Source organism: Leguminivora glycinivorella, chromosome 7 (assembly GCF_023078275.1).
Source record: "Leguminivora glycinivorella isolate SPB_JAAS2020 chromosome 7, LegGlyc_1.1, whole genome shotgun sequence".
Lineage (NCBI taxonomy): Eukaryota > Metazoa > Arthropoda > Insecta > Lepidoptera > Tortricidae > Leguminivora > Leguminivora glycinivorella.
In genome coordinates, this window is record NC_062977.1 from 968,880 (window position 1) to 995,178 (window position 26,299).

At 39.7% G+C, this 26,299-nt stretch overlaps 1 protein-coding gene across 3 annotated transcripts in view; it reads left to right on the top strand.

The window, feature by feature from the left end:
• LOC125228232 overlaps positions 1 to 12,575 on the top strand; it is a 28,743-nt gene extending 16,168 nt beyond the window's left edge. For all 3 annotated transcript variants that reach the window (XM_048132724.1, XM_048132723.1, XM_048132725.1), the window contains exons 2-4: positions 1,138 to 1,234; positions 10,851 to 11,024; positions 11,478 to 12,575. In XM_048132724.1, coding sequence (XP_047988681.1) covers positions 1,138 to 1,234; positions 10,851 to 11,024; positions 11,478 to 12,439 — 1,233 coding nt within the window. In that variant the 3' untranslated portion in view covers positions 12,440 to 12,575. The remainder of the gene's footprint in view (positions 1 to 1,137; positions 1,235 to 10,850; positions 11,025 to 11,477) is intronic.
• The last annotated feature ends 13,724 nt before the right edge of the window (positions 12,576 to 26,299 follow it).

The window sequence follows — 26,299 nt, forward strand, 5'->3', positions numbered from 1 at the left end:
TAGTAGGTTGCCTATCTCCATTTGCTTTACTTAGATACTGGCTTTAATACCTATCACACCAAATACATGTTTACACTGCACATCCATTTTTCACCCACTGACCTACATTGCTAATCGTTAGAACCGCGACTCACCGAATCGAGTGACACAACAGCTGATTCAAACCAGGCCTTCTAATAACTTATAGCACCAAAAGTGCATCATAGGGTCGCTAATTTCAAGAACTTACGGCATCACGAGATTACGAGCGAGCTGCAGTGCGGGGCTGCGCGGGGGGAGGGGGCCGGGCGGCCGGGGCGGGGGGGGGTGCAGGGGGAGTCGCGACCGGGTCACGAGCGCGCCCAGTGCGGTCGCGGCGCTCCGCCGGCGCGGACACGCCGCGATGCTTACCCAAAACCTGTGAAAATGATAGTCGAAATCCAGGAGGTAGTAAACAATTTGCAAAAACCACATTCTAAAATTTAAATTTGGTTTTGAATTGGGGCTGGCGGTGGTGTCAGTAGGTCAGGCAGGCGTGGCGGGGGCGGGGTTGCAGTTGCAGCTGCGCTGGGCGTAGCGACAGCGGCTCACCTGATGATACCGTTCAATTAGAGAAATGAATACGGTTGTTTTAACTCTCATGTCACTCATTTGCGGTACATGTTTATGTTTTTTTTCCTTTAAACATATGACATTTTATAAAAAAAAATATAGACATATGTTGCAGTGATTTTATGTGTTTTCTTGCAAGTTTTAATATCAATGCAAGATAGGGTAGGTCAGGACGAATTGGATCATAAACGAAAAAAATGTCGAATAAACATAAGATGCAATACCATCAGCAGTGAGCTCAAAGCAATACCTATCCAAAATACCAATAGATTTTTCATTTAAAACCCAATCACTTTATGATCCTGCGTTTAGGGTACTCAATCATTAAAATATGTCTACCTTTCTAATTTTTAAGAATTATAAACAAAAATGGAAGAAATGGTTTTATATTTTCCCTTTGACATGTATAAGAAACAACATTCCACATAAATTCTTTCATTTAAACTTTACAATCATCTCATCTACATCTAAGTGATCAAAGTGTGTACACCTAAGTGGTGATAGTGTGTGTGTAACTGTGTATTAACTGTGTGTGTGTTTGTGCAGGAAGTTAGAGGAAAGAGGCCTTTCAAGATATGGGACAGCTCTCGCAACGTGAGGAAGGGACTGGTGGTCACTAGCTTCGAGGAGCTTATACACAGAGGTACTTATTTATTCACTGCAACTACTAGAAATATAGGTACAGTGAGTTGCGAAATTGCATGGAGAAATTATTAATTAATTCATTGAAAGGAATAGTTATTTGTTATACAAGGGGGCAAAGTTGTATTTTAACGCCGAGTGTGGAATTGAAAAACGAGCAAGTGAAAGGATTCTATGGAATAGAATCCTGAACTTGCGAGTTTTTTAACACACGAGAAGTAAAATACATTTGCACCCGAGTGTAACACAAAACTTTTCCCCTCACTATAGCGAGGAAACTACAACGCAAGAAAATGCGTTTATCACTGCTTCCAGTAGTTCCACGGGTGGTAAATCATCTTAATTACTAGATTCAACTGCTTTTGTCAATTTTAAAGCAGTTAATTTGACTTCATTCAAGGTCAAATTACTTTACCCACTAGTGGATAAAATGCGTTTTTACCCGCTGGTATTAAAGGACAAAACACGTGTTTCCGAGCTAGTGAGGGGAAAAATTCATTGTTAAATTCGCCATGTACTTTTGCAGCTCAATGTACCTTGATCAGAGACTAATATCGAAAAAAGATAATCCTCTGTAGAATCACAGAACTAAATTTAGTTCTGTGTGTAGAATAGAAACGACCGGGTAGCACGTTAACAGTCATAAATATTTTTTTAAATTTACATTTATAGAAATAGAATCGATATTATATTACATTTATTCATAAAGTGTTTAAACACGAGAAACATGTTCCTTTTTGCATGTATCTGAGTTTTTTGTAAAACCAATTTTTGTTGATACTGTGTCTGCTATAAATCTCACTCATGTTAAGTAGGTATTTAGTGTGCTTTTTATAAAGATTTGTTAAAGAAAAATGGAAAGTATAGGTCTAGATTAAAAGAAGAAACTGTATAAATATTTTTGTATGGCCATTTGTTTCATATCCAAATAAATAAATAGAAGAAAAATACATTGCATTGGAAATAACAATTATGTACGGTAAATAAAGAAGTGGCCGATTGTGTCTTAACGATTTGATGAAAAGCCTTCTATTTATAGAGTAGGTAAGTGCCTATGATTTGGATTTGGTTTTGTTATCGATATGATCTGTCAACGTTTAAATTGACATTATAGAAAAAAAATATTTATCACATTTGAAACTTGTTATCAGGGGACCTAAGACGACAATCGTTGAAGGAAAGCTAGCAAAAAGGAGTGTACAAGTTTCTAATGAGTAGGCAACGCGCATGTGACACTCCTTGAGTTGCAGGCGTCCATAGGTTACGGTGACCGCTTTACTTGTTTGCCACCGACGTATTATTAAAAAAAAACTAAATAATCTATTTTTTCGTCCATGGAAATTGTCCGAGGGACTTCTCGTAAGCACCTGTCATGCCATACTACTATACACTACTGATAACAATTTACAAAAGAATCTGTTTATGTCAATAAAGTATGCGAATAAAGTTAATTTTGATATTGATAGTTCATAATCTCATATATCCATAACAAATCTAGACCAATATATTGATTTAGACCAAGGACCATTTAATACTAGACTGATATAGCCCATACAAAAAAGCGTACCCCTGAAAAAAGCTTAGTTTTTGCTTTAAAACTAGATGGCGTTGTTTCGTAACCCGGGAGTGGAAAAAAACATATTTCCACACATATTTTTACTTGTTTTTATATTATACTATGAATAACTATCAAAAAACTTTATTTTAATATCAAAATATTGGCTCAAAACACAATTTTTACAAATTATATTTTTTGGTCGGCCTCGACGTAGTTGTGATCGCTTCGCTGGCTAAGTTTGTTCGCATGTTGTCTAATTATTGCCAAATAAAATGACTAGATGACGTTGGTGGAGTAGGAAAATGTGTGGAAAATGTCACATCCGTTTCGTTGTTCATTAATATAATATACTTAGTGATAATAAACCTATATGTTGAGCTCAAATACGTTCAACAAAACGCAATCATTGTGCCAACAGATGTGACATCGGACATCCATGTCACATCACGAATGTCATTGTATAATTTATTGAATTATTGAATATTCATAATATATGGATATTAAATATTTTAGAATCGCAGCAGCAATGCGAGTAGAGATACAGAATTAATAACTGTATATATAAATTAATAATTGTATGACCAATGACCTCATACATAAAATTACCAGTTTAGGTGACGGAAGGCGAATCCAATTTGTAAACATTAAATGTGCTAAGGAAAAGAATCTTTCCGATTTTCAACGGGACACGGCTGAAGGGGCGAGCTGGTTTCGACTACGCCCATGCATCTCAATTGTCCAGAAAGTTCATTCGAAGATCATTTTGCTTATAATAATCTGAGTAATCACAGTGAATGGTTTGACAGTATTTCAGCTAACATGTAGAGAGACTTGCTAGCTTCGTCGGTCAGGCTTCGTCTTGGACACAACGCGGATAGTTAGGCCGCCAGGTGTGGCACTTTGGATTACGTTTTTATAATAAATTAATGATAGTTTGTATTGTTTTGGTAATATATTTTCTACTCGTATACTACTCGTTTGGTACTCGTATAAACCTAAACTGAGATAATAAATTAATAAAAGGAAATAATTAGTGAAACTCTGACATAAGTAATAATTAATGACACTAAATGCGTTTTCACATTATCCGATCCGATATCGGATGTAGGACTGATACCCCATACATTACAGGCGCTATCTTGGATTTTTTCCATTTAAATCCTTCCGACATCCGATATCGGATCGGATAATGTGAAAACGGACTAAGACAATAGATACCTTGTTAGTGTTATATACCTATGCCTATGTATATCCCACCAAAAACATTCTGTAAAAAATAGCCGTCTCGATGGAGCTGCTTGTTTATCTCTAAAAAGTAATGAAATCTACATAGAGTTCCTTACTGCGATTTCTTTATTATTATAGTTAACTAGCCTTTGCCCGCGGCTTCGCTCGCGTTAAATTCGAAAATCTCTCCACAAACTTCCATCCTCCGTTCTAAGGAAGTGGGGGATATAAAAAGAGACAAAAAGTAGCCTATGTCACTTTCCATCCCTTCAACTATCTCCACTTAAAAAATCACGTCAATACGTCGCTCCGTTTTGCCGTGAAAGATGGACAAACAAACAGACACACACACTTTCCCATTTATAATATTAGTATGGATGTTGTGTGACTTGGCCGTTGAAGTGTAGCGGTGCTGGCGACAGATTGGTGCAATGGTGTCATGGAGCACCTGGTTTCATATTCGATGGTCCGAGCTAAGGTTCGTAAAGGCATGAAGCCGAGCTGATAATCATTGTCGCTAAACGCCGATCGAAACGCAGTCTGAAGTGGGTGATAAACGTACGATACGAGCAGGTATGCGTACTTATGGCTCGACGACCTTTTTCGATTGTGTGTCACCGTAAGTACGCGTAAAAACCGCTGCGCAAAGTAGTCGACCATCCAACGCGTACTTGCGTACGTACGTTTCGTACGTTTCGTACGCCTATCACCCACTTGACGTCGCGCCAACACTTTATGGAAAAAGCGGGTTTTCGACAACTACCAATAAGATTTTAGACATTCAAAAATCTTCAATAATACTCAACTGTTTCGGTCGCACTCGTTCAAATATAGGATAGGATTGGTATGAGCGAGACGGTCAGGAGATTGATTGTCAACATGATATCTATCATAAACACCGTTCGAAATGGCCTCATTAAAATCTAAATTTTAAATATATTGAAAGTAATATTACTAATCATTGACGTCACGCTCAAAATGAAAGAGATAGAAAATTTGACAGTATGGTACTCTTTTGCATGATTGTCATAATTCAAAATAAGAACGATGGCTTGCGTTGTAAACAGGGACTGAAACATGACACGGGCCCCTAGCGTCATCTATATACTTTTCACTGTATCACTTGTAATGCCGTTGAACTATATTTAAAAAAAAAACGACATTTTTATTCAAATGACACTCTTAGTGACATCTAGTGACATAGATTTACGGCTGCCAACGGGGTACGGTATTTAGTATGTACTCTGCTGGTCCTTTATAATCGTCCTTGATTTAGACTAACACGATTTGCACTCATAATTTTAGAACAAAACGGGACTTAAAATTATAAATCTAGACCAATATCATATTAGTCACATTACAATCAAAATAGGCCTGAAATCAAATCGTTACGGCACAACCGGCCACTTTTTACGATATACATATATTGATTGCCATTTCAAATGAAAATTAATATTCTTTTTCTGTTAACGTCTTACCAAGTCTCTACGCACGACTTTCTTTGCTAATTAGGGTCTGGAAAGGTCTTATTTGCAATTATGCACTGTAAAATGTGTGGAGGTACCACAATTAATGTCACATTACCATGATATAGCGCCTACACCAGCACGGGAAGTATGGTCGCGCGATAGACGATAAAATATCAGGCCGTCCTATCGCACTATTAGCGATAGGGACCGGCCAGATGTTTTATCATTTATCGCGCGTCCATGCTTCCCGTGCAGGGTTTCATAAAGTTGCGTTTACGGCCCACCGTAGGTCAGTTACTGCATGAACCGAAAAATTCATAAGTATTTTTTTTTCTAAATTAGTTTGACAGGGCAATTTGTGTTCAAATTGCTAATGTGGTACGAAGTATGTGATTACAAAAAGTCTAAAAACCTACACAATTAGACAGACTTTGAAAGAGTGTGAAATGCTACCGTACAGATGTAGTGCGAAAAGGGTTTCCTTCGTATTTTTCCGGGAACGTTCGCATTTGTCATGCTAGTTCAGCCAATGTCAGTACATCTTGACTGAGAATGACTGAAATAGCATGACACGTTCGTACGTTACCGAAGGCAAATCTTTTCGCACTATATCCGTAACTATTAAACTACGACCTTTTTAATAGCAAAGCTGGAAAGGATCGTGTCATTCATATATGCTATATGATCCGTATTGACATGTTATTAAAAGTTTAGATTTGCCAAATCTACCAGATATAATGAATGCTACGAACTGGGGTGAATCCAGGTGAAAGTAACGTGAGTCGTACTCTTCATTGGGTGTTTTTTTTTTAACAGCAGCTGGAAATGAAAGAATCTCATCATTATCATTATTAAGAGGGCCTCCCCCTCTGTCGCTGCAGCATTTTCCAATCGTGCCTATTCTCGGCCTTTGTCTTGACTTCTTGGTAAAGGATTTATACAAACATAGGTAATATCGGGAAAGTAACACTTATTTAGAGATAGATTATCACTTGAACTTGCGTCGTGAATAAATGGAACATGCCATAAAATCGTGACTCATGTTACTCGTGCCGCGGATTGACCCACTGTACTTACAAAAATAACTAAAACCAAGTTTCTAGGTATAATATAACCTTCCCCACAGTGTCACTCAAAAGTAGTTGCATAGCTAAGACAGACTATCCATTGCCTCCGTTAGATCCGGTGGAAAGGGGGTCCCTCGGATAACAATATCGCTATTCAGTCGGTCAGCAACCCAGACTGCGGTCTCGACAATACTGGGGACAAGCTATTAATTTACTAGGTTGCTCAATTTACTACAATCACTACTATTACTACGAGTTAGACCGATATCCATAGTGTCCGGCATATGACAGGAGTTTTCGAAGGTCGTAAATTGGACAAAAAAAAATTAAAATCCAATATTTGTTCTATAAGTTGACTTTTAAACAAGGCCTATGAAACGTTAACATCTAAATACACTTTTTTCTGGTGTTTCGGGTGTCCATGGGTGGCAGTGATCGCTTACCATTCTGCTCGTTTGCCTCCTGTCGCATAAAAAACAATCGAAATTACCAAATAACTGTAATAACCCAGCAGAGAGTTCAAGAAAACTATGACTAGGTACATTAAACTTATTAGCTAGAGCAAGTACTTACATCTACTTAGTACTTACATAATCTAAAATAGTTAGTGGATGGATGGATAACAACATGTGTTTTAATTACCTACATTTTTAAAAGCTAAATCGCTTGAAATTGTTAGGTATTTTGGTCAATCTATAGAATATTGCATTGGCTGTTGTTATAGCTGCTATCTATGCCAAAAGCACTAATTTTAAGTCCGTTGCCTTCATGTGATATATGTATACAAAATTCAAAGATTATTATACCTTATAGGATCTTTCACAACTGTTTACAGCGACATAAAATATGGTTTATGGTTTAAGAATTTATTTCTCCAAAAAGAATATAACATTCACTTAACTTAGAGAAATACAAAACAGTCTTACTTAAGTATTATTTACAAATGTATGAATACAAAATTTATATAAACGAAACATGCAATAAAATCATATTTAAATATGTGGGTACAGCGTTCGCCGGTATTAGCTGATAAGTGACCAAACTGTAATAAAGTCAAGTAGTACGAGCGCGGGCGGGGCCGACCGTCCAGCGTAACGTGACCTATGAGTCGGTATACTAGCCGTTATTCGTATACCGGTTCGTTTGCGCAGTCGGCGCTTACTCGATACTCGGGGAGCAGTTAGAATTGGCAGTGTAGCATTGCATTGCATGTGAGGCTTTATTACGTACCGAGTTTTATATTGCTATGGGCAAGTGGACGATGGTCATTACGATAGCAATGTAATATTTTGTTGTAAATTCATTATTTATTTTTCACCACACCAACTGGTAAAGGCATTCTTTGCTATTAGAAAACAGATAGCAAAATTGCATTTTATCCACAAGGGGGCAAAGTAATTTCATGCAAATTTTAACCCGATGTCTTAATATGTCTGCTAGATTTTACCTATAAATGATGATTTTGAATCAAAAATATTGAATAAATTGATGAATTTGATTTATTTTGATGTTTTATAGTCAGTATTTTGTTCGTGTTGAAATTTTGTGTTTCACTCGGTGGCAAAGTTTGTTTAACCTTCGTGCCTTGATACCCTCGCAACGCTCAAGATTCCACTTTTTGAACCACTCGCTACGCTCGCGGTTCAATATTGGAATCTTTCGCTTGCTCAGGTATCAATATTGGCACGTGCGGTTAAACAACTACTTTGCCCCCTTGTAAAACAAATAACTATTATTCTTAAAATAACATACATAAATACCTCCATTTATTTTATTTAAACCTAACATTTTGTTGTTGTACCACGAGATTGACTTACGATGATACATATTCCACTGGAACACAGGACCAAGGGTCACGTGCGAAAGAGACGCCTAATTAAATAAACATACTCTCAGGCTCAATCACGCGTACCCGATGTCCCCTAGCACAAATAACTAATTACCCGTAAGCCCCCTCTAAGGCACTGATCCCACCAAAGGCGAGTGAGCGATGACCTATCGGCGATAGAAACAAAAATAACCAAACCACAAAATTTAAATTTTGAAAAAACCCCCGACCGCGACATAGTAGACCGATTTTCATGAAACATGGCTAAGAACACTCCCGACTTACTCAGCTTTCAGACAAACAAAAACTAAATCGAAATCGGTTCATCCGTTCGGGAGCTACGAAACCACAGACAGACACACACACAGACAGACAGACAACACACAGACAGACAGACACGTCAAACTTATAACAATCCGTCGTTTTTGCGTCGGGGGTTAAAAAGACAGCCGCCGTGTAAATAAAAGAGATACGATAATAGCGCGAGCGAGTCGAATCGCTCACGCTCTCTTTTTAACCGACTTCAAAAAAAGGAGGAGGTTCTCAATTCGTCGGGTTCTTTTTATCTTCAACTTTTTTATGTATGTTCCTCGATTACTCGAACATGCCTGGACCGATATGGAAAAATATTTTTCCCCTCACTAGTTCGGAAACACGTGTTTTGTCTTTATTACCAGCGGCTAAAAACGCATTTTATCCACTAGTGGATAAAGTAATTTGACCTTGAATAGAGGCAAGTGAATTTTCTGCTTTACAAGTGATAAAAGTGGGTTAATCTAGTGATGAAGATGTTTTACCACCTGTGGAACTACTGGAAGCAGTGATAAACGCGTTTTTTGCGTTGTACTTTCCTTGCTATAGTGAGGGGAAAAGTTTTGTGTTACACACGAGTGCAAATGTATTTTAATTACTTCTCGTGTGTTGAAAAACTCGCAGGCTCAGGATTCTATTCTCGAACCAACTCAACTCAACTATAGAATCCTTTCGCTTGCTCGTTTTTCAATTCCACACTCGGCGTTAAAATACAACTTTGCACTGTTGTATAACAAATAACTATTTTTATTTAAAATGGTATGGTTTCCAAGTGGTCCCATTGTCAACATGCCATGATCTGATGATGGGATCCTAGAGAAATCGAGGGCAACCCTCAAATTTTATAGGCACATGTAATGTCTTTAGTGTATTTTTCAAAGGTACATACTTATAACCATAGCTACTTGTGTCAGGAGAGATGCTGGCGGTGATTTAAAATGGTATGGTTTCCAAGTGGTCCCATTGTCAACATGCCATGATCTGGTATGATGGGATCCTAGAGAAATCGAGGGCAACCCTCAAATTTTATAGGCACATGTAATGTCTTTAGTGTATTTTTCAAAGGTACATACTTATAACGATATATGATAAGAAATCTGATATATGATAAGAAAGGTATAGGGTAGGAAATCGTATCATCATATAATAATACTTAAATGTAAAATTAATTATAGGTTTTTAGTTTCTCTGTGTTTTTCTTATGCGCTTTTTTAAGCCGGTTTATTTTTTATATTTACACGGGAGCGACTATCTTTTGTTCGCTTCTATCGTCGATAGCTCATCGCTTACTCGCTTTTAGTGAGACCAGTGCCTAAAAAGCCTGACCGATATACACTTTGAATGCCATTAAGCCTTATTACAACGCAATGAAGTCGATCTATACCGTCAAAGCTGCTGTACCACAGACTCAATAGTGAATTATTAATTCTTCAACCTTGTTGCAAGGATATAAGATCGATGTCGGGTCAGAGAGGGTATAGTCTGTTGAAAGCCAGGTCAGATTTGTCGGGTAATGCACTGACCTGCTTTAGTCCAGTCTGCTTTCAGCTTTTCACGGGACGAGTATCTTTAAGTCCTATACGGACGAAAAGGATTCATAATATGAGAAATAATAAAAAAATAGTGTCCATTTAGTTTCAAAATTGAAAAGTAGATATTGTTTAATGTGTCGTTTAAAAGTGTGCGACCGCATTTTCGACGGGTGTAGCTGAGTGTTTCACCAAGGTATAAAATTAGATTGGGGCGATCTACTTAGTTTTTTGTTTTTTTATAGAATCATGGTACATTATAGGTTCTACTACTTTTACTACTATTCTTAATGCGTTTTCACATTATCCGATCCGATATCGGATGTCGGACCGATATCCCGTACATTTAAGCCGCCATCCTTGTTTTTGCCTTTGAAATCCTTCCGAAATCCGATATCGGATCGGATAATGTGAAAACGCACTTAGGGTTATTAGCAAAATGTAGCAGACAGAAATATAGCTTCAAAATATTAAACATTTTGCAAATCATCGAAGCTGATCTTTAAATATTCACATGCTTTTAACAAGACGTTGAAATCGATATAAACATTTTTTGGGCGAGTACCTAAGATTACCGGAACTAAGTTCAAAACAGTTCTCTAAAATGTTCACTCTTCTCTTCCCCAGGAAAAGAGAAGCTATCAGTATCGGCGTCGGAGCCGGTGCGGCTCGTGCTCGAGAGCGACGGCACGCAAGTAGAGGACGGGGACTACTGGCGCACCCTCCCCCCCAACACCGTGCTGCTGCTGCTGCGGCCGGGCGAGCGGTGGTACCCCACCGGCGTCGACGTCATCAAGGCTGGTGAGCACAGCCATCATACTAGTAACTAATAGCACACTATCAAGTGGAGCTGCAGATTCTAAACATTTTCTTTCATCCTGCTGTGAACTAAGTTCGATAAATTCCAAAGAATATGCTTATAAAGTGTAGTCCAGTATCGTTTAGTTTTTAATTTTCTTCCCTTTTAACAGTTTTATATCAATCTGCATCTAGTATATATTGACGACTAAAGTTGTCAAATATATGAGAAAGCAAATGCTTATTTCTACAATGGTTTATTAAGATATTAATATTATATTTAGGCAATACTATTTGATTGATAAGAAAAAATCTCTATCATTATTTTATGTTAAATTCGTCCTATTTTGTCCAATACTTGTCCACTAAAAATTCTGCCTGATTATCCATGTAATCTCAAAAACCTGAACATTCTTACAACTTTTTAGTTTTCTTACGAATGTTTAACCATTTCAGCGATATCAGCGATCCCAAAGATAGTATGCGAGACGATCCACGCCCTCGAGCTACACGATGAGACGCCCTCATGGAAGATCATGGACAACAAGGGGCGCGTCACGGTGGTGCTGCACTGGGACCAGCGGCCGCAGGCCTCGCCGGCCGCGCGCTCCCCCTCGCGCCAGGCCAAGCCCGACCGGCGGCCCTCGCTCGTCATCCAGACCTCGGTCGAGCGCGCGCAGCCGCCGCCGCCGCACATCACCGTCGTCAACCACGACGAGCCCGGGCCCGCGCCCGCGCGCGCGCGCCTCGCGCGCTCCGCCGGCTCGCTCGACCACGCGCCGCCCGGCGCCGTGCACGTGCACACCGCCGAGTGCTCCGCGCCCGGCCCCGGGCCCCTCCCGCACCACTCCCCGCACTCGCCGCGCCCGCCACCCGACGAGTGCGACTTCCACTGCTGCGCGCTGCACGAGGAGGGCCGCCGCATAGCCGTGCACAAGAGCGTCGCCACCTCGCCCATCCAGGACGCCCAGCCGCGCGCCTCGCCGCAGGGCCGCCCCAAGGGCCACGTGCGTTTCCTCGACGCCGAGTCCGCCCGCCGCGGCGAGCGCGACTCCAGCGAGAGCGAGACCGAGAACACCCTGGTCGAGGACGAGGCCGTCACCTCCGAGAAGTTCCTGCTGCTCATCGACCAGCTCAGCGTCGACCAGAAGCGCCACCTCACGATCAAGGACATAGGCATCATCCTGGAGCGGCTCAGCTCGAAGATCCTCGACGTGGAGCGGCTCGACCGCGAGTCCGAGTCGGACGACTGCTACAACTGGACGATCAAGGCGACGATCCGCGGCGACGCGCTGCGCGAGCTCGGCGTGATCTACAACGGCAACTACTACGCGATCAGCGAGCACCCCGGCTACCGGGACGAGAACGAGGAGGCCGGCGACGAGGCCGAGGAGGAGGAGGAGGAGGACCGGCTCTGATCCGGCCTGTGCGGCGCCGCCGTGCCCGCCGCCGCCGCCGCCGTGCGGCTCGTCTGCCGCATCGCCGCGCGCTGACCTGCACCGGCGCCGCACCTTCACCCACCGTGCGGCTCGTCTGCCGCATCGCCGCGCGCTGACCTGCACCGGCGCCGCACCTTCACCCACCGTGCGGCTCATCTGCCGCATCGCCGCGCGCTGACCTGCACCGGCGCCGCACCTTCACCCACCGTGCGGCTCGTCTGCCGCATCGCCGCGCGCTGACCTGCACCGGCGCCGCACCGCCGCCCGCACCCGCCGTGCGGCTCGTCTGCCGCGCGCTGACCGCGCAACGCACCGGCGCCGCACCGCCGCCCGCACCCGCACCCGCGGAGCCGTCGAGTCACGCCAGTGGACAGCTAGGAGCGAGAGACCAGCGCCGGGAGCGCTGTGAATATTTAGAGACTTATTATGAAATTTGCCGCCCGCCACGAGCGGCGAGTACTATATAATAATAGCTGAAATTACATATTATAAGTAAAACTGACTTCCTATCGATTTCTAAGGTGATTACTGATTACTTAAGTGTAGCGGTCGCACCGCGCGCGCACAAAATATTGGTTACCCGAGTGTCAGTTATATTCTTAGGTAAATAACAAATTATACACTTGTCGGCGAGGGCCGCGCCGCGCGCGCCGCGGTCCCGAGCCAGGCCTAAAGTGAGCGTTGCGTGTTCGTTATATCATGAGCGTCCCGGTATTTGGACGTGTACGCATCTGTGTGAATTATATATGTATGAATGCGGTGCACCGAGTCGATCGATTAACACGAGGGTCAAATACGAACGAATGTTTGTAGTAAATTCGAGTTCATGTGAAACGGTTTGAAAGCAATCTGTTGTTACTGTAAGTGAGAGAAAGTTTAGAAGAGAACTGGCATCTAGCAGAAGCCGACGCTTAAGAGTGAGTCGCGAGCCGGGCTATGTTTCAGAGAGAATTAAATAAAGAAAGCACATACAATATACAATAGATATTATAAAATTATAATTAATAAAGGACGTTTAAAGGTTGTACTTAACGATACGAATATACCGTCATGCAGATACATCGTGCCAAAAAGGTATTGGTAGTCGTAAGTTGATTCTTGTATTTATTAGCCGTATGGTACCGTAGAATATTATTGTATAATGTTTTTAATTTTTGTATAGAACCGACGTGAAGCATTCACTGATGTACATGATATTGGTATAATGTGGTTCAATGAGTACATCCCTGGGTGTAACTTACATTGTATAGCTATTTAAGATGTAATGTTAACAATTACTATTATTATTAAATTATTATGATTATTGGGTACGGTTGCGGCGTGAGTGGGGGCGGGCGGAAGGCGCGAGCGGTGAACTGCCCTACGTGTATTTATCAACTGACTTCCTAGTCGGGACTTAATTCCGAGTTAACATGAGCTTAATAACGAATTTTCAGTACAAGTTTTTCATGAAATAATATAATCATACTGGAACCGTAGATAATTCTCTTGTAAAAATGATCTGCACGTCAATGCGATATGTAGGGAAATAATAGTGTCTATAATTCCTCGACTATGAAAAAACACTTCGAGCATCGTATTGATTGACGGACGTATTTGACGCTACACGCACAAGCGCTAAGCGTAATCGCTCGGAGCGTAATTTTCTTTGGATACAAATCGCTACTCGCGCCTGATCCGCCCGTAATTGAGTGATCGTGCACTTATTTTTTATTTTTTTAATCAAATTCTGTGAAACGATAATTTGATCTGAAATTCTCGCTATCTTATAATCTGCAAAGTAATTCGGTTGAAACTATCAGAGTTAACATTACCTATGTCTAACGTGTTAGAGTATTGTAGAATAGTACGCGGTATTTTCATTTATTCATTTTTTGATGGATTTATAGGACTCTTGAGTTTTATTTTAAGGTTTGATATTGTGATTGTCTTAAATTATTTCAAAGTAAATATTACTCTTTCGATGGTAAGATAGAAAAGGAAGAATATAAATTATAATTTCTCCCAGAATTCAAAATCTGATGGCGAATGACGCCATCATTTTGCTCAAACTAATAAATTCAGTTGTTGGGAAGCATTTAATTGGTATAAACATGTAGGCAGGGTCTTTTCTTACCCCATGTTAAATCCCAAACAACACACTAACAGTCCGTAGTTGGACTTTAAGTCATTGCGATAAGATACATAAAGCGACGATGGTATAATGTAGCCTCCCTGCTGGGACACGGTCATTACTATTTTCAGAAGCCAGATACATTTATTTTGTATTTATATTTATAGTATACATTCCATGCAGAGACGTTTGCTGCTTTACTTACTGCTCTACCTCTCACCTCCTTCCTTTCGATAGCTTTTATTATCGTGGCATGAATGCTCAGTATAATGTAAGTGTGCGCCGGAGTGGCTTTCAGCGAAGTTCAAAACTAGTAAACACTTAACACAGACAGATGGCGCTTTTGGTAAAATGTTTTGATTCATGATAACATTTCACGCGTGTAAACAAACAAGTATTACAATTTTACAGTTAACATTTTAGAGCATCCTATTGCTGGTAACGGGAAATATCACACTACAGGTCAACCCAGTGGTTCCTTGGAGATCAATGTACTAACCTGTCGAAGAAACGTTTTCCTCATAGCGCCATCTGTAGTAGGTAGGTGACAGTTTTAACTTCTGACGCTCAAACAGCGTTTCTCGCTGGCGACTGTGTGACAAGTAGCTATTGATTGTAAAGTCGGGAGCGAGATACGCCGTGGCCACCGTTAGAGTAGGTGCGGTGAAGTTTACGATCATGCGTTATTCCTCTTTCGATTTTAATGTTTAAGAGGCTCTAGGCGTACAATCATTTAGGGTTAACACAGGTGCGAAGTAATTCTCAGTAACATTTTCATGGTAATAGAAAAGTGTGCCAGGTAAGACATAATTAACAGTCCGGCAGATTTACGCCTGGAATTCTGTCGCATCTGAGACTAGCCTTAGGTCTTGTTCTGTAAATGAAGGATTACAGACAGCCTCATCTACAGACGCGTTAACTTGTCGGTTCACAAGTTGAAGCGACAAATTGACGGTTAAATCGATACGTCTATAGAGCCCATTATTCAATTAGTTTGTACAGCTAATGAGTCTATGGTGTTACAGTCCGTTACGCACATTTTTAATCTAGTTAAAACATTTCGTTATATTATAAATATTTTTATGTGTATAGGAGTAATAATAATTAATTGTAAATGGTTTGATTCTCGCGTTTCTCATTTATGGCGAGAGCGACTGAGAAATTAAATGGCATGTGGTTATTTGATTATCATTGTGAGATTACTTATAGAAGTTATAGTTGTCATTGGTTAGTCTTGATTGCGGAGTTTGTTTATTGAATTTTGTCCGTGAGATTGCAATGGGCCTGTACCGATAGCACGATCTTGTTCTAGTCTGAGGTAAAGCGTTTGTCCCTCTCCTATCAACTGTGCTGGCAAGGGACAAAAACTTTAAGCTCTTCATAAAGGTGATCGTGCTTAGCGAGTGTGTGAATTTAATTAATGACTCGGTTGCCGTCGGGGGCCTTGCGAGAAGTGTAATGGAGTTATCCAAAGAAAGGCAAAAAAAAGCTCCGAACACATGTGTTAGCGTCAAGCGTAAAAAATAAATCAAGACATTCATTATAGAGCTTACGCGATCAAAAGTAAGACTACAGCTGATGCTCACACTATAATAGCATCTTCTACCGTTTTATAAATGTATGGCGTTTTTAGTGTAAGTGTCACGTGAAGTGACACTCGGAGCTTTTTTTGTGGCCCTCAGTTCATATATATGTATACATAGCAATAGCACTGCCCTCCGGCAAAACCTTGTAAATGGGAGCCGTAACATAAAACATACATAAGTAATACGTTATTAATATACATAACGTTTAGAAGTAATAGCTAATGTAATACATTTCGTAAGAGACTTTCTGTTTTTACGTCGTATTAGACGGATCGGATATGGTGAAGAATTCTGTTTGGTTGTAGACATAGTAACATTTAATTGTTGATAACACATAGAGTACGTACTAATAATATTTTTATGCCTTTACGGATTTAATAATGTCACAACTATCGGCATCTACGCCATTGCTACCAAGCAACACTATGTACGTTCGATGAAATTGATTATTTAGCGCTTAGCATAAAGTATGAGCAAATTTGCTTGAACCGCACAATTGCTAAAGAATCGATTTCTTCAACCTTAAAATTCTTACTAAAAGGCAAATATTACTTTAATATTACCTACATCTACGCCAGAACACTTCTATAAGCGTTATTGAAACGATCGAAAAATCAGATGTTGCTTTGTCTACAATATTGTAACCAAACCCTACGAAATACACATACGTAATATATTGAATGTTACTAGTACATAATGACCATATAACCAATAGGCCGTCTAGCACTTAAGTAGGGGAACCTACCTTCGTCAAACCTACGTGCCAAAGCCATTTTTATACCTTTGTGAGATTGGTGTGTGTTTGGCAAACAGTAGCTATTGTAGCCCGTAGCATGCGAACTGCTTGGGTGGATGTCAGCGTAGCGAGTACGCCAAGCGTAAATAACAAATGTTCGGGTGTCCTCAGTACACGGTGCACAGAATGCTTTACTGTATGTCCCGTTACGCTGCCCGCTCCGCTGGCCGCTTATCACTCGGGCCGTTACTTATGCTACGTGCTACGGCGTAGCGCTACGCTCGTAGCCTGCTACACTATTCATCGCTACGACACTTGTCGTTGCGTCATTAAAGTGTTCACTACATACAGTCACTATCAAATATATCGGAGCAGCCAAGGCGCTCACAAATATCTGGACCGCCTTTATTGTCGACGCTGTAAGAGTTTGTTCAGGTATTTTTGAGCATCGGCAGTTCCTGATAGCGACTGTACAAAGATAACTGGTCTAGAGGCTATAGCGTAGCGATACAAGTTAATATTAGCAACGAATTTAACAATAAATATCTCTTATGATTATTACTATTGCTCGCTACGTTTGCCAAAACACAATAAAAGGTGTATGTTTGAGTGCCACTTACTTTTAACATCGAGAGATAACTCCTAAAATAGCTCAATGAAATGAAATGATTGCAAGCGGACTGTAACTTTAGAAAATGTAACCCTTCAAACCAAATATAATTTGTCGAAGTTAACGTACGCAGATAAGATCTAAAACAGATATAAATCGACCCAAATAAAGTTGTCAGAAATGCGTGGATTCTTGTAAACGACATTTCAATATTCTGGGAGTTATCTTTCGAAAATTATGCTCCAAAGAAATTGTTCCATATTTTAAAGTTGCCCTATGTATGATCTGTATTGGAAGGTGTGACAATTTGGATTTATTGATGTAATTAACATTAATGTAAGTTTTTTATGGGAAGCACGCGGAGAGCGATGACAGCTATGATAGATAAATAACAAAATGCCTTGTTGCTCAAACATATACAGCAGGGATCCTTATTTTGTACTTACAACACTTCTAATAGGGAACGACTGTACTTAAAATAAAATATGTTACACCATGCACGAAATAAAGCATCAGATAAATAGAAGAAAAACATGGATGGAAGTTACACTGAGAGAAATTTGCATTGTGAATTTAACAAGTTCGACTTGTTGCGGTTTATCCGTTTGAATCAGCCAAACGTATGTTTAAAACAATATGTGTCAGGTTGTTTTTATAAAATCGACTTGTTGATTCAAATATATTGCCGATTCAAATGACAAGTAGCTTGTTTGAACCAAAGAGCACGTAGGCGCTATTTTAACCAAAAAACTTGTTGAACGAACATGAAAACTGGTTGTATTTTCTCTCAGTGTATATAATCCAATTTCTATTTAATAAGTCAGGTATAAATATATAAAGTAACTGAGTTGACCGTGACGTCCGGTTGTGTGACCGGTCTGGCTCAGTCGGTAGTGACCCTGCCTGCTGAGCGGCGGTCCTGGGTTCGAATCCCGGTAAGGGCATTTATTTGTGCGATGAGCACAGATACTTGTTCTTGAGTCATGGATGTTTTCTATGTATATAAGTATGTATTTATCTATTTAAGTATGTATATTGTCGCTTATTTATTTATTTTATGTCACTCAATTCGATTTCACGTTAATTCCATATTAGCAAAACGTTGAAATTCGTTTTGATAGTTCTTAAAAAAAGCTGATTTGATTAGGAGGCAAATAGCCTATAGAATGATTGAAAATCGTGGAAATTAAAATCAAGAAAAGTACACTCAGTATTTAATTCTGGATAGTGCTTAAGGTCAGTGTGACCATGCAGCCATTAATAATATCTAGTTCCTATAAATAATATGATTTATAAAATCGTTTCAAAAAATTGTCTTTCTTCAAGACAGTGTGAAGTTAGTAGGTACAACTACAAGGACACTATGTATGTCCTTTTTTAAAGGCATTTTGTCGTTTATGTGTCATAGTACCAAAATAGTGATGGCCAGTTCCAAGCGCCTTGTGACCAGACCCGGATACTGGTGCCGGTACCAGTACCGGGTTTCACTGGGAAATACCAGTTTCCGCTGTTCAGCAGTACCGGTATCAGGCGGTATTAGTTTCGCAAAAAACTGTGACGGTTTTGAGGCATTCCACGAGAATATCCCTTACGAAATGCGATTCTTCTAATAGGTACTTCTGAAAACGCAAAGAACAAAAATTTGTGTTTGACTTGGCTAACAAATTTGCAGAATCCTCGAAACGCCCCCATACGATTTTTTTTCTAAAGAATTTTGATTCTAATTGTATGCACCTACTTCAAATGGAGTTTCATTTGTTGAAAAATTTTAGAAACAAAATAAACGTTTACGTGAAAGTTAAAAATCCTTAGTAATGTACATCGGGCGGCAAGAGGGTATTATTTTTTCGAGCTCTACCTAATACGGATTTGATTGTACCTCTAATGTAAGGGAAAATCATTTTGTAAGGAGCATTTTTTGGAATGCACCTTTTCCGGTAGTCAGTACCGGTTTCGCTAGTCCGCCGTACCGGTATCTGCTGGCCTGCAGTACCGGTTTCCCGGAGCGTTGCCGGGCAGGCGGAGGCGCGCTGCCCCACCTATTTTTATACCGGATACCACGACCGAGGCAGTACCGGTTTTTGTTTGAATTAAATCGACGTATTCGAAAGAACTTCACTGCCACTAATTTAAAATAAAAATATTGGAAACGAATATTGTCTTTCATTTATAAACTGTAAACTATATAGCTAGCTGCTGTAAACTAGGAATAAGTATGTCTTCTTCTTCATTATCTCGACATTTTGATAGCTTATTAGAGCCTGGGGTCCGCTATGACTACTAATCCCAGATTTGGCACTGGCACTGGTTATTAAAAACGCGACTCCAGTCTAAGTTTTCAACTAAACTATTGGAATCAGTCCGGTTTCCTCTCGATGTTTTCCTCCGCCGAAAAGAGACTAGCAATTATATCAAATGACATAGTTAAGTTCCGCAAAAGATATTGGTACAGTCAGCAAAAAAGTGGTTTACCACTTTTCAACCAATATGTGTTTCAAATAGAGTCGAAAAGTGGTAAACCACTTTCTTGGCTGACCGTACGAGCCGGGGTTAAAATATGTGACGTTCATAAATAAACACACATTACCTACACACATTCGCCTGCCATGAAGACGAAATTTGCTCTTGCGCTTTAATTATCTGTTAGAGAACCCAGGTTATTTTTACTGAAGTGACACTAAGGAACAGGCACAAATCTGAACAAAAGTTAGTTTTTTGTCAGAAAACAGGCTAAAGCCTGACTAGAAATATATGACTAGGCGCCATGTTGTGGAATTTCATTACAACTATTTTCTTCATACTGAACTGAACTGTCACTCCATCCATACATCAGAACCAGATCAGAACAGCGCCCTCCGGACCTGACAATAGTCATATATCGTCAGTACTTTGAAAAAAACTTGTATCTTTGTCTGTCAATAAAAGAAAATTGTAGTAAGTATGTATGGAATGCATATAGACTTACTGCGTTTTAACTTTGAGGAGAAGCGTGAGATAAGGTGTACTCGGGTAATTCCGAACGTCGAAAACCGTCGGCAAATTCCGAAAAGGGACCCTTATTACTATGGAATCACGGGTGATTATCATTTGAATTTCGGAATTTTCCGACGGTTTTCGACGTTCGGAATTACCCGAGTACACCTTACGAGATTTTTTTAAAGTAGCGAAGATATTTCTGGTGAGACTTTATTTATTTATCCTGAGGAAAACGAACTCTGACGAATGTGTCTGTAGATCACATACAGCGTGTTTATTAAGTTTAAATATGTGTCTCAATCTTGAGACATCACGCCTGGCGTGACCCCCCTGTAGTGTATACTAAAGCCAAGTAAGCGTAATCTATCTGTCTGCAAGCTGAAGAGGCAAAGTGTCAATTTCACATCTACGCTGGGTCCATAGTTGAGTATATATTACCCGATGTTGTAACGTAAACTATTGAAGTCGAATTATCTTGATTTTCTTTGGACGTTGTTTAGTAATAAAATTGTAGGTATATTAAATATTACTTGTTATGTGAGAAATTGAGTCTTGAGGGATTTAGTCGTCTATGAATAACATTTGATGATTCAACTATTGAAAGTTTACACGGAACCCTCGGTGAGCGAGTCCGACTAGCACTTGACCGGTTTTTTTATACCACGTCGGTGGCAAACAGGTATAATTACGGTCCGCCTGATAGAAAGCGGTCACCGGAACCCAGTTTTCGTTGCCCTAATTCCACCTATTGCTCGGTGGGTGACTATCCTGACCGCGACTCATGCACAGGTACCGATTGAAAATTGAAATGACGAACCACTTAAATAGGTTGTTATACCTACTCCAAAACACGTTAAACGAGTGACATATATTTACTACTTACCTAATAATAACAATGAACGATTAAAATACGAAAGCTCAGCGTTAGAGTCACAGATTTCAATTACACCATAGATCAAGCAAACGTATCTACCTACTTAGCTCAGTCTACGTAGCTTAACTTAGTCAAATTAACTCCACTATCCACTCCATTAAATCCACTGAGTTGTGCGTCTTTAATCGCAACTTGCAGCTTTCGGGCGTCAATTTTTGTAAGTTGAAGTCAACAAAAACATTTAAAATGCCTCGTTACGTGTTATTTAATTGCAACAACACAATAGTACATTACATCAGAGGCCGGGAAAATGAGGATTTCCGGCCAAGTGGGTATATACGGCCGAGCAAGCGTGCGAGCGAGGCCGGATAGGGATACGAGGCCGGGAATCCGTTTTCACGCCGAGGCATGTATAGTGCTTTTCTCAAACATACAATGAAATAAAAAAAATGCTCTAAAGGACAATATTTTATAAAAAAAAGTTACTTTGCAGGCCTAGGCCTAAAAAATAATATGAAATCCCTTTACAGTCCTCTCGAGTTGTTGCGCCCAAAAAGCGATACTTCCCAGCCCATTTTAAGGAACGTAAAGACAATATTTCATTGCATGTTTGAGAAAAGAATATGAACACTCAAGGGCATGAGACATAATTTTTTTCCCCTCACTAGCTCGGAAATACGTGTTTTGTCCTTTAATACCAGCGGGTAAAAACGCATTTTATCCACTAGTGGGTAAAGTAATTTGACCTTGAATAAAGTCAAATTAACTGCTTTAAAATTGATAAAAGTAGGTGAATCTAGTAATAAAGATGATTTACCACCTGTGGAACTACTGGAAGCAGTGATAAACGCATTTTTTGGGTTATAGTTTCCTCGCTATAGTGAGGGGAAAAGTTTTGTGTTACACTCGGGTGCAAATGTATTTTACTTCTCGTGTGTTAAAAAACTCGCAAGTTCAGGATTCTATTTTCGAACCACTCGCTTCGCTCGTGGTTCAACTATAGAATCCTTTCACTTGCTCGTTTTTCAATTCCACACTCGGCGTTAAAATACAACTTTGCCCCCTTGTATAACAAATAACTATTTTTAAATCACAGGCAAGTAACAACTTCAGTACAAAATCTCCTTCTGCCGCAAAATGTACAAAAAGCAAAATGTACACAATGCGCAAAATGTAACAACAGGCAAAATGCTAAATACGCAAAATGTGCAGAAGACAAAACATACAGTAAGCGGAACGTACAAAAGTGCAATCGTACAATCGCATTATGTACAAATCTTAAAATGCGCACTACTAGCAAAACGTGTAATATGCAGATAGAGTTGGTAGCAAAATGTACTTTTCCCCTCACTAGCTCGGAAACACGTGTTTTGTCATTTAATACCAACGGGTAAAAACGCATTTTATCCACTAGTGGGTAAAGTAATTTGACCTTGAATAAAGTCAAATTAATTGCTTTAAAATTGATAAAAGTAGGTGAATCTAGTAATAAATATGATTTACCACCCGTGGAACTACTGGAAGTAGTGATAAACGCATTTTTTGCGTTGTAGTTTCCTCGCTATGGTGAGGGGAAAAGTTTTGTGTTACACTCGGGTGCAAATGTATTTTACTTCTCGTGTGTTAAAAAACTCGCAAGTTCAGGATTCTATTCTCGAACCACTCGCTTCGCTCGTGGTTCAACTATAGAATCCTTTCACAAGCTCGTTTTTCAATTCCACACTCGGCGTTAAAATACAACTTTGCCCCCTTGTATAACAAATAACTATTTTTTCGCCCTTTATGTGTCCCACACCACTACTGGGTTTACTCCTTTACCCCTATACACACAAAAGGCGAAAAAAAGTACATTTTGCTATCAACTTTATCCGTTTTGCGTATTGTACGTTTTGCTAGTAGTGCGCTTTTCCAGATTTGTACATTAAGCTATTGTACAATGTGCTTTTGTACGTTCCGCTTATTGTACGTTTTGTCTTCTGCACATTTTGCGTATTTAGCATTTTGCCTGTTGTTACATTTTGCGAGTTGTGTACATTTTGCGGCAGAGGGCAAAATCTGACACCCTCGGCCGCCATACAAATAGGTACCTAGATGAACTTGTTTCTTTTATCTAATTATGTGGTTAGAGTCCTGTAGATTTCTTTGAAAAGCGTGGATATATATGTTCAGTTACGCTTTAGGTATATAAATACTGCCCATGTTAATATTACCTAACTTTAAATCTAAATTTTTGAATAAAATTTCTTCTATTTTAGATAATAAATTAAATTAGATCAAGCAAAAAGAAGATAAATAGACTGCATTATCCCAGCTTAATATCGGAGGGGCATTAAAACGGAAAATCCGAAACTGCGCGCCGTCAAAGGCCGGGAATTCTTTTGGGGGTGGATAACCACCTACTAGAGGTCGTATTGAATATACGGTGAAATAAGAACCCAAGTAGATTGACTACTGCAGATGTAGGTAGTGCGAAATGTTTCCCTTTCGTATTTTTACGGATACTCATGAACGTGTCATACTTTTTCAGTATAAGTAGATGCAGATTCAGTATAGCACGACAAATACGAACGTTTCCGACAAAATACGATGGAAAACAATTAAGTACTTATATCTGTTTCCGGCTGCAACTTGTATTGGCAACGTGCGCGGAATGGCGCTGTCTTATGGAACGTTAGGCATGAAAAGCTTACAAAGTGAGGGCAGCACCAGTCGTGCACCTAGAGAAAAAAAAACATCTTCATACTAAGAATCGTATGTACCTCCATTTTTTAACTCCACCTATATAACTACAATGTTGATGATATTAAAATAAAGAAGTATGTAATTAATTTGTTCTTATAAAAAATAAAAACACGCAAAAATATGTAGGGAAAATATGATTTTGGCCACTTGCAGGCGCCATTTAGTTTCAAGCCTAAAAAGCCCGTAGGTACATTTCAGGGGTACGCTTTTTTGTATGAGCTTTGTTTAAATCGTTCTTGATAATACAATCGGCCTTGCACTGAATGTTCGAGATTTTTTTTATACCACGGTGGTAAACGGTTATACGGTCTGCCTGATGGAAAGCAGTCACCGTAACCTATGGACGCCTGCAACACAAAGGAGTGTCATATGCGCGTTGTCGACATTGGAAATTTATATTTTCCTTTTTTGAAGATTCGTCATGTTCTACCTAGGAAAGGTGGTCTATGTTAGAATATCCGCTGCACGGCAATCACGACTGCAATCGAGGGAGGGCAAACACGGCACCTTCGGCACCTTCGGTTTGGATTGCCCCTGCCCCTGCCCCCGAGGCCGATGCGAACTTAGAAAATAGTCACTTGATTTGATATTTATGATATGGATTTGACACGACTGTCGCGACTTAGACATCAACTATGTAGTGAATACCTGTTTTAGCCCTTGCTTTCAATAGTTATTTGTTTTACAGGGGGGCAAAGTCATTATTTACTCGTAACAGCTCGTGCTAATATTGATACCCATGCAAGCGAAAGATTCATGAGCGTGCTTCAAGGCACGAAGGTTAAACAAATTTGCCACACCAAGATGATGAAAATACTAGCTGTAAAACCAATTCAATAAACATTTAAAATCATTAACTAGGCACTTCTACAAGCCAGGGTAGGACGGCTAGTTAAAATTTGTATGAAATTAAGTACTATGTTAACGAGTTTTTACCAAAATTAATTTTTTGTAGAGTAATTTTATCGCTAAGTAGTTTCTTCTTAGTGACAGTCTTCAGCAGGCAGGCAATTATGGTCGCGCGATGAATGATAAAACATCTGGCCGTCCCTATCGCACTTACTAATAGTGCGATAGGGACGGCCTGATATTTTATCGTCTATCGCGCGACCATGCTACCCGTGCAGGTCAGCTTGAACTTGAAGCTTCGGCGGTTCTGTATATTGCACTGTCACTCGACTCACATATCAAGTTGAGATTGTTAATATCCGAGTGCAGCGCCCCCTGTCTGAAGCACTATATACTCATACCACTTTCAATTCACCAGCGCTTGCTTTATTTGTGTCTGTGGATTTTTATGGAATGTTTGAGTTTGAAATCTAGATTTTTTCCCTAAATTTGTATGAAGTGGACCGAGAAAAGAAATCTCGATGGTAATTTTACCATACCACCTGGTAAACGCGCTCTTGATACTTCAAACGTCATTGCATTTTATCCACAAAAGAGTCAAGACCCTGATTTGATGCAAATTTTAAGAGGATACGGTAGCGAAAATGCTAAAATGGAAAGGAGCCCCCCTTTCAGCTTGTGAATTTTAGTTAAATATACAAGTGTTATTAACTAGATTTATCGAAAAAAAATTGTCCATTAAGAACAACTCAGTAAAAAGATATTTCAAAAAAAACTTTAAAATCGAGGTTCCGCTCTAGACTCTTTCCTCCTTCAAAACTTAATCAATCGGAACGAAATTTGAGAATCTGATTAACAATGAAATAATCTATGTCGGACCGTTTAGCTTTTTTGGTTAATTGTTACCAATCTTGAGTATCACACCTTTTTTTGCGCCACAATGAAAAAGGCCGTTTTTGGAAATTTTTGATTGGCTCTAGAATCTTTAAAAAGCAGAATATCAAAAAAATCAAAACGGTCCGACACAGATAAAAATAATAACAATCTGTGTTGAAAAAATCATTGCTCCATCTTCAATAACCAGGGCGGAAATAGTCGAGAGCGTTTGTATGGAGAATTTACTTCTACCGTATCGTCTTAAGATTTTCCACATCTTGACTGGTGATTTCACTATTTTTACTCTGCCCTCCATGTACATATGTGTCGCTTTAACTTCAAACCCGGGTAAATCCATTCTTCTTTAAGGTTAATTATGTATAAATATAATTTATAATCTGAAAATGAATCAACCTCATAGCAAAATGGATTCGCCTTAGTTTGAAGTCAAGCGACACATAATTATATCTGTCATTG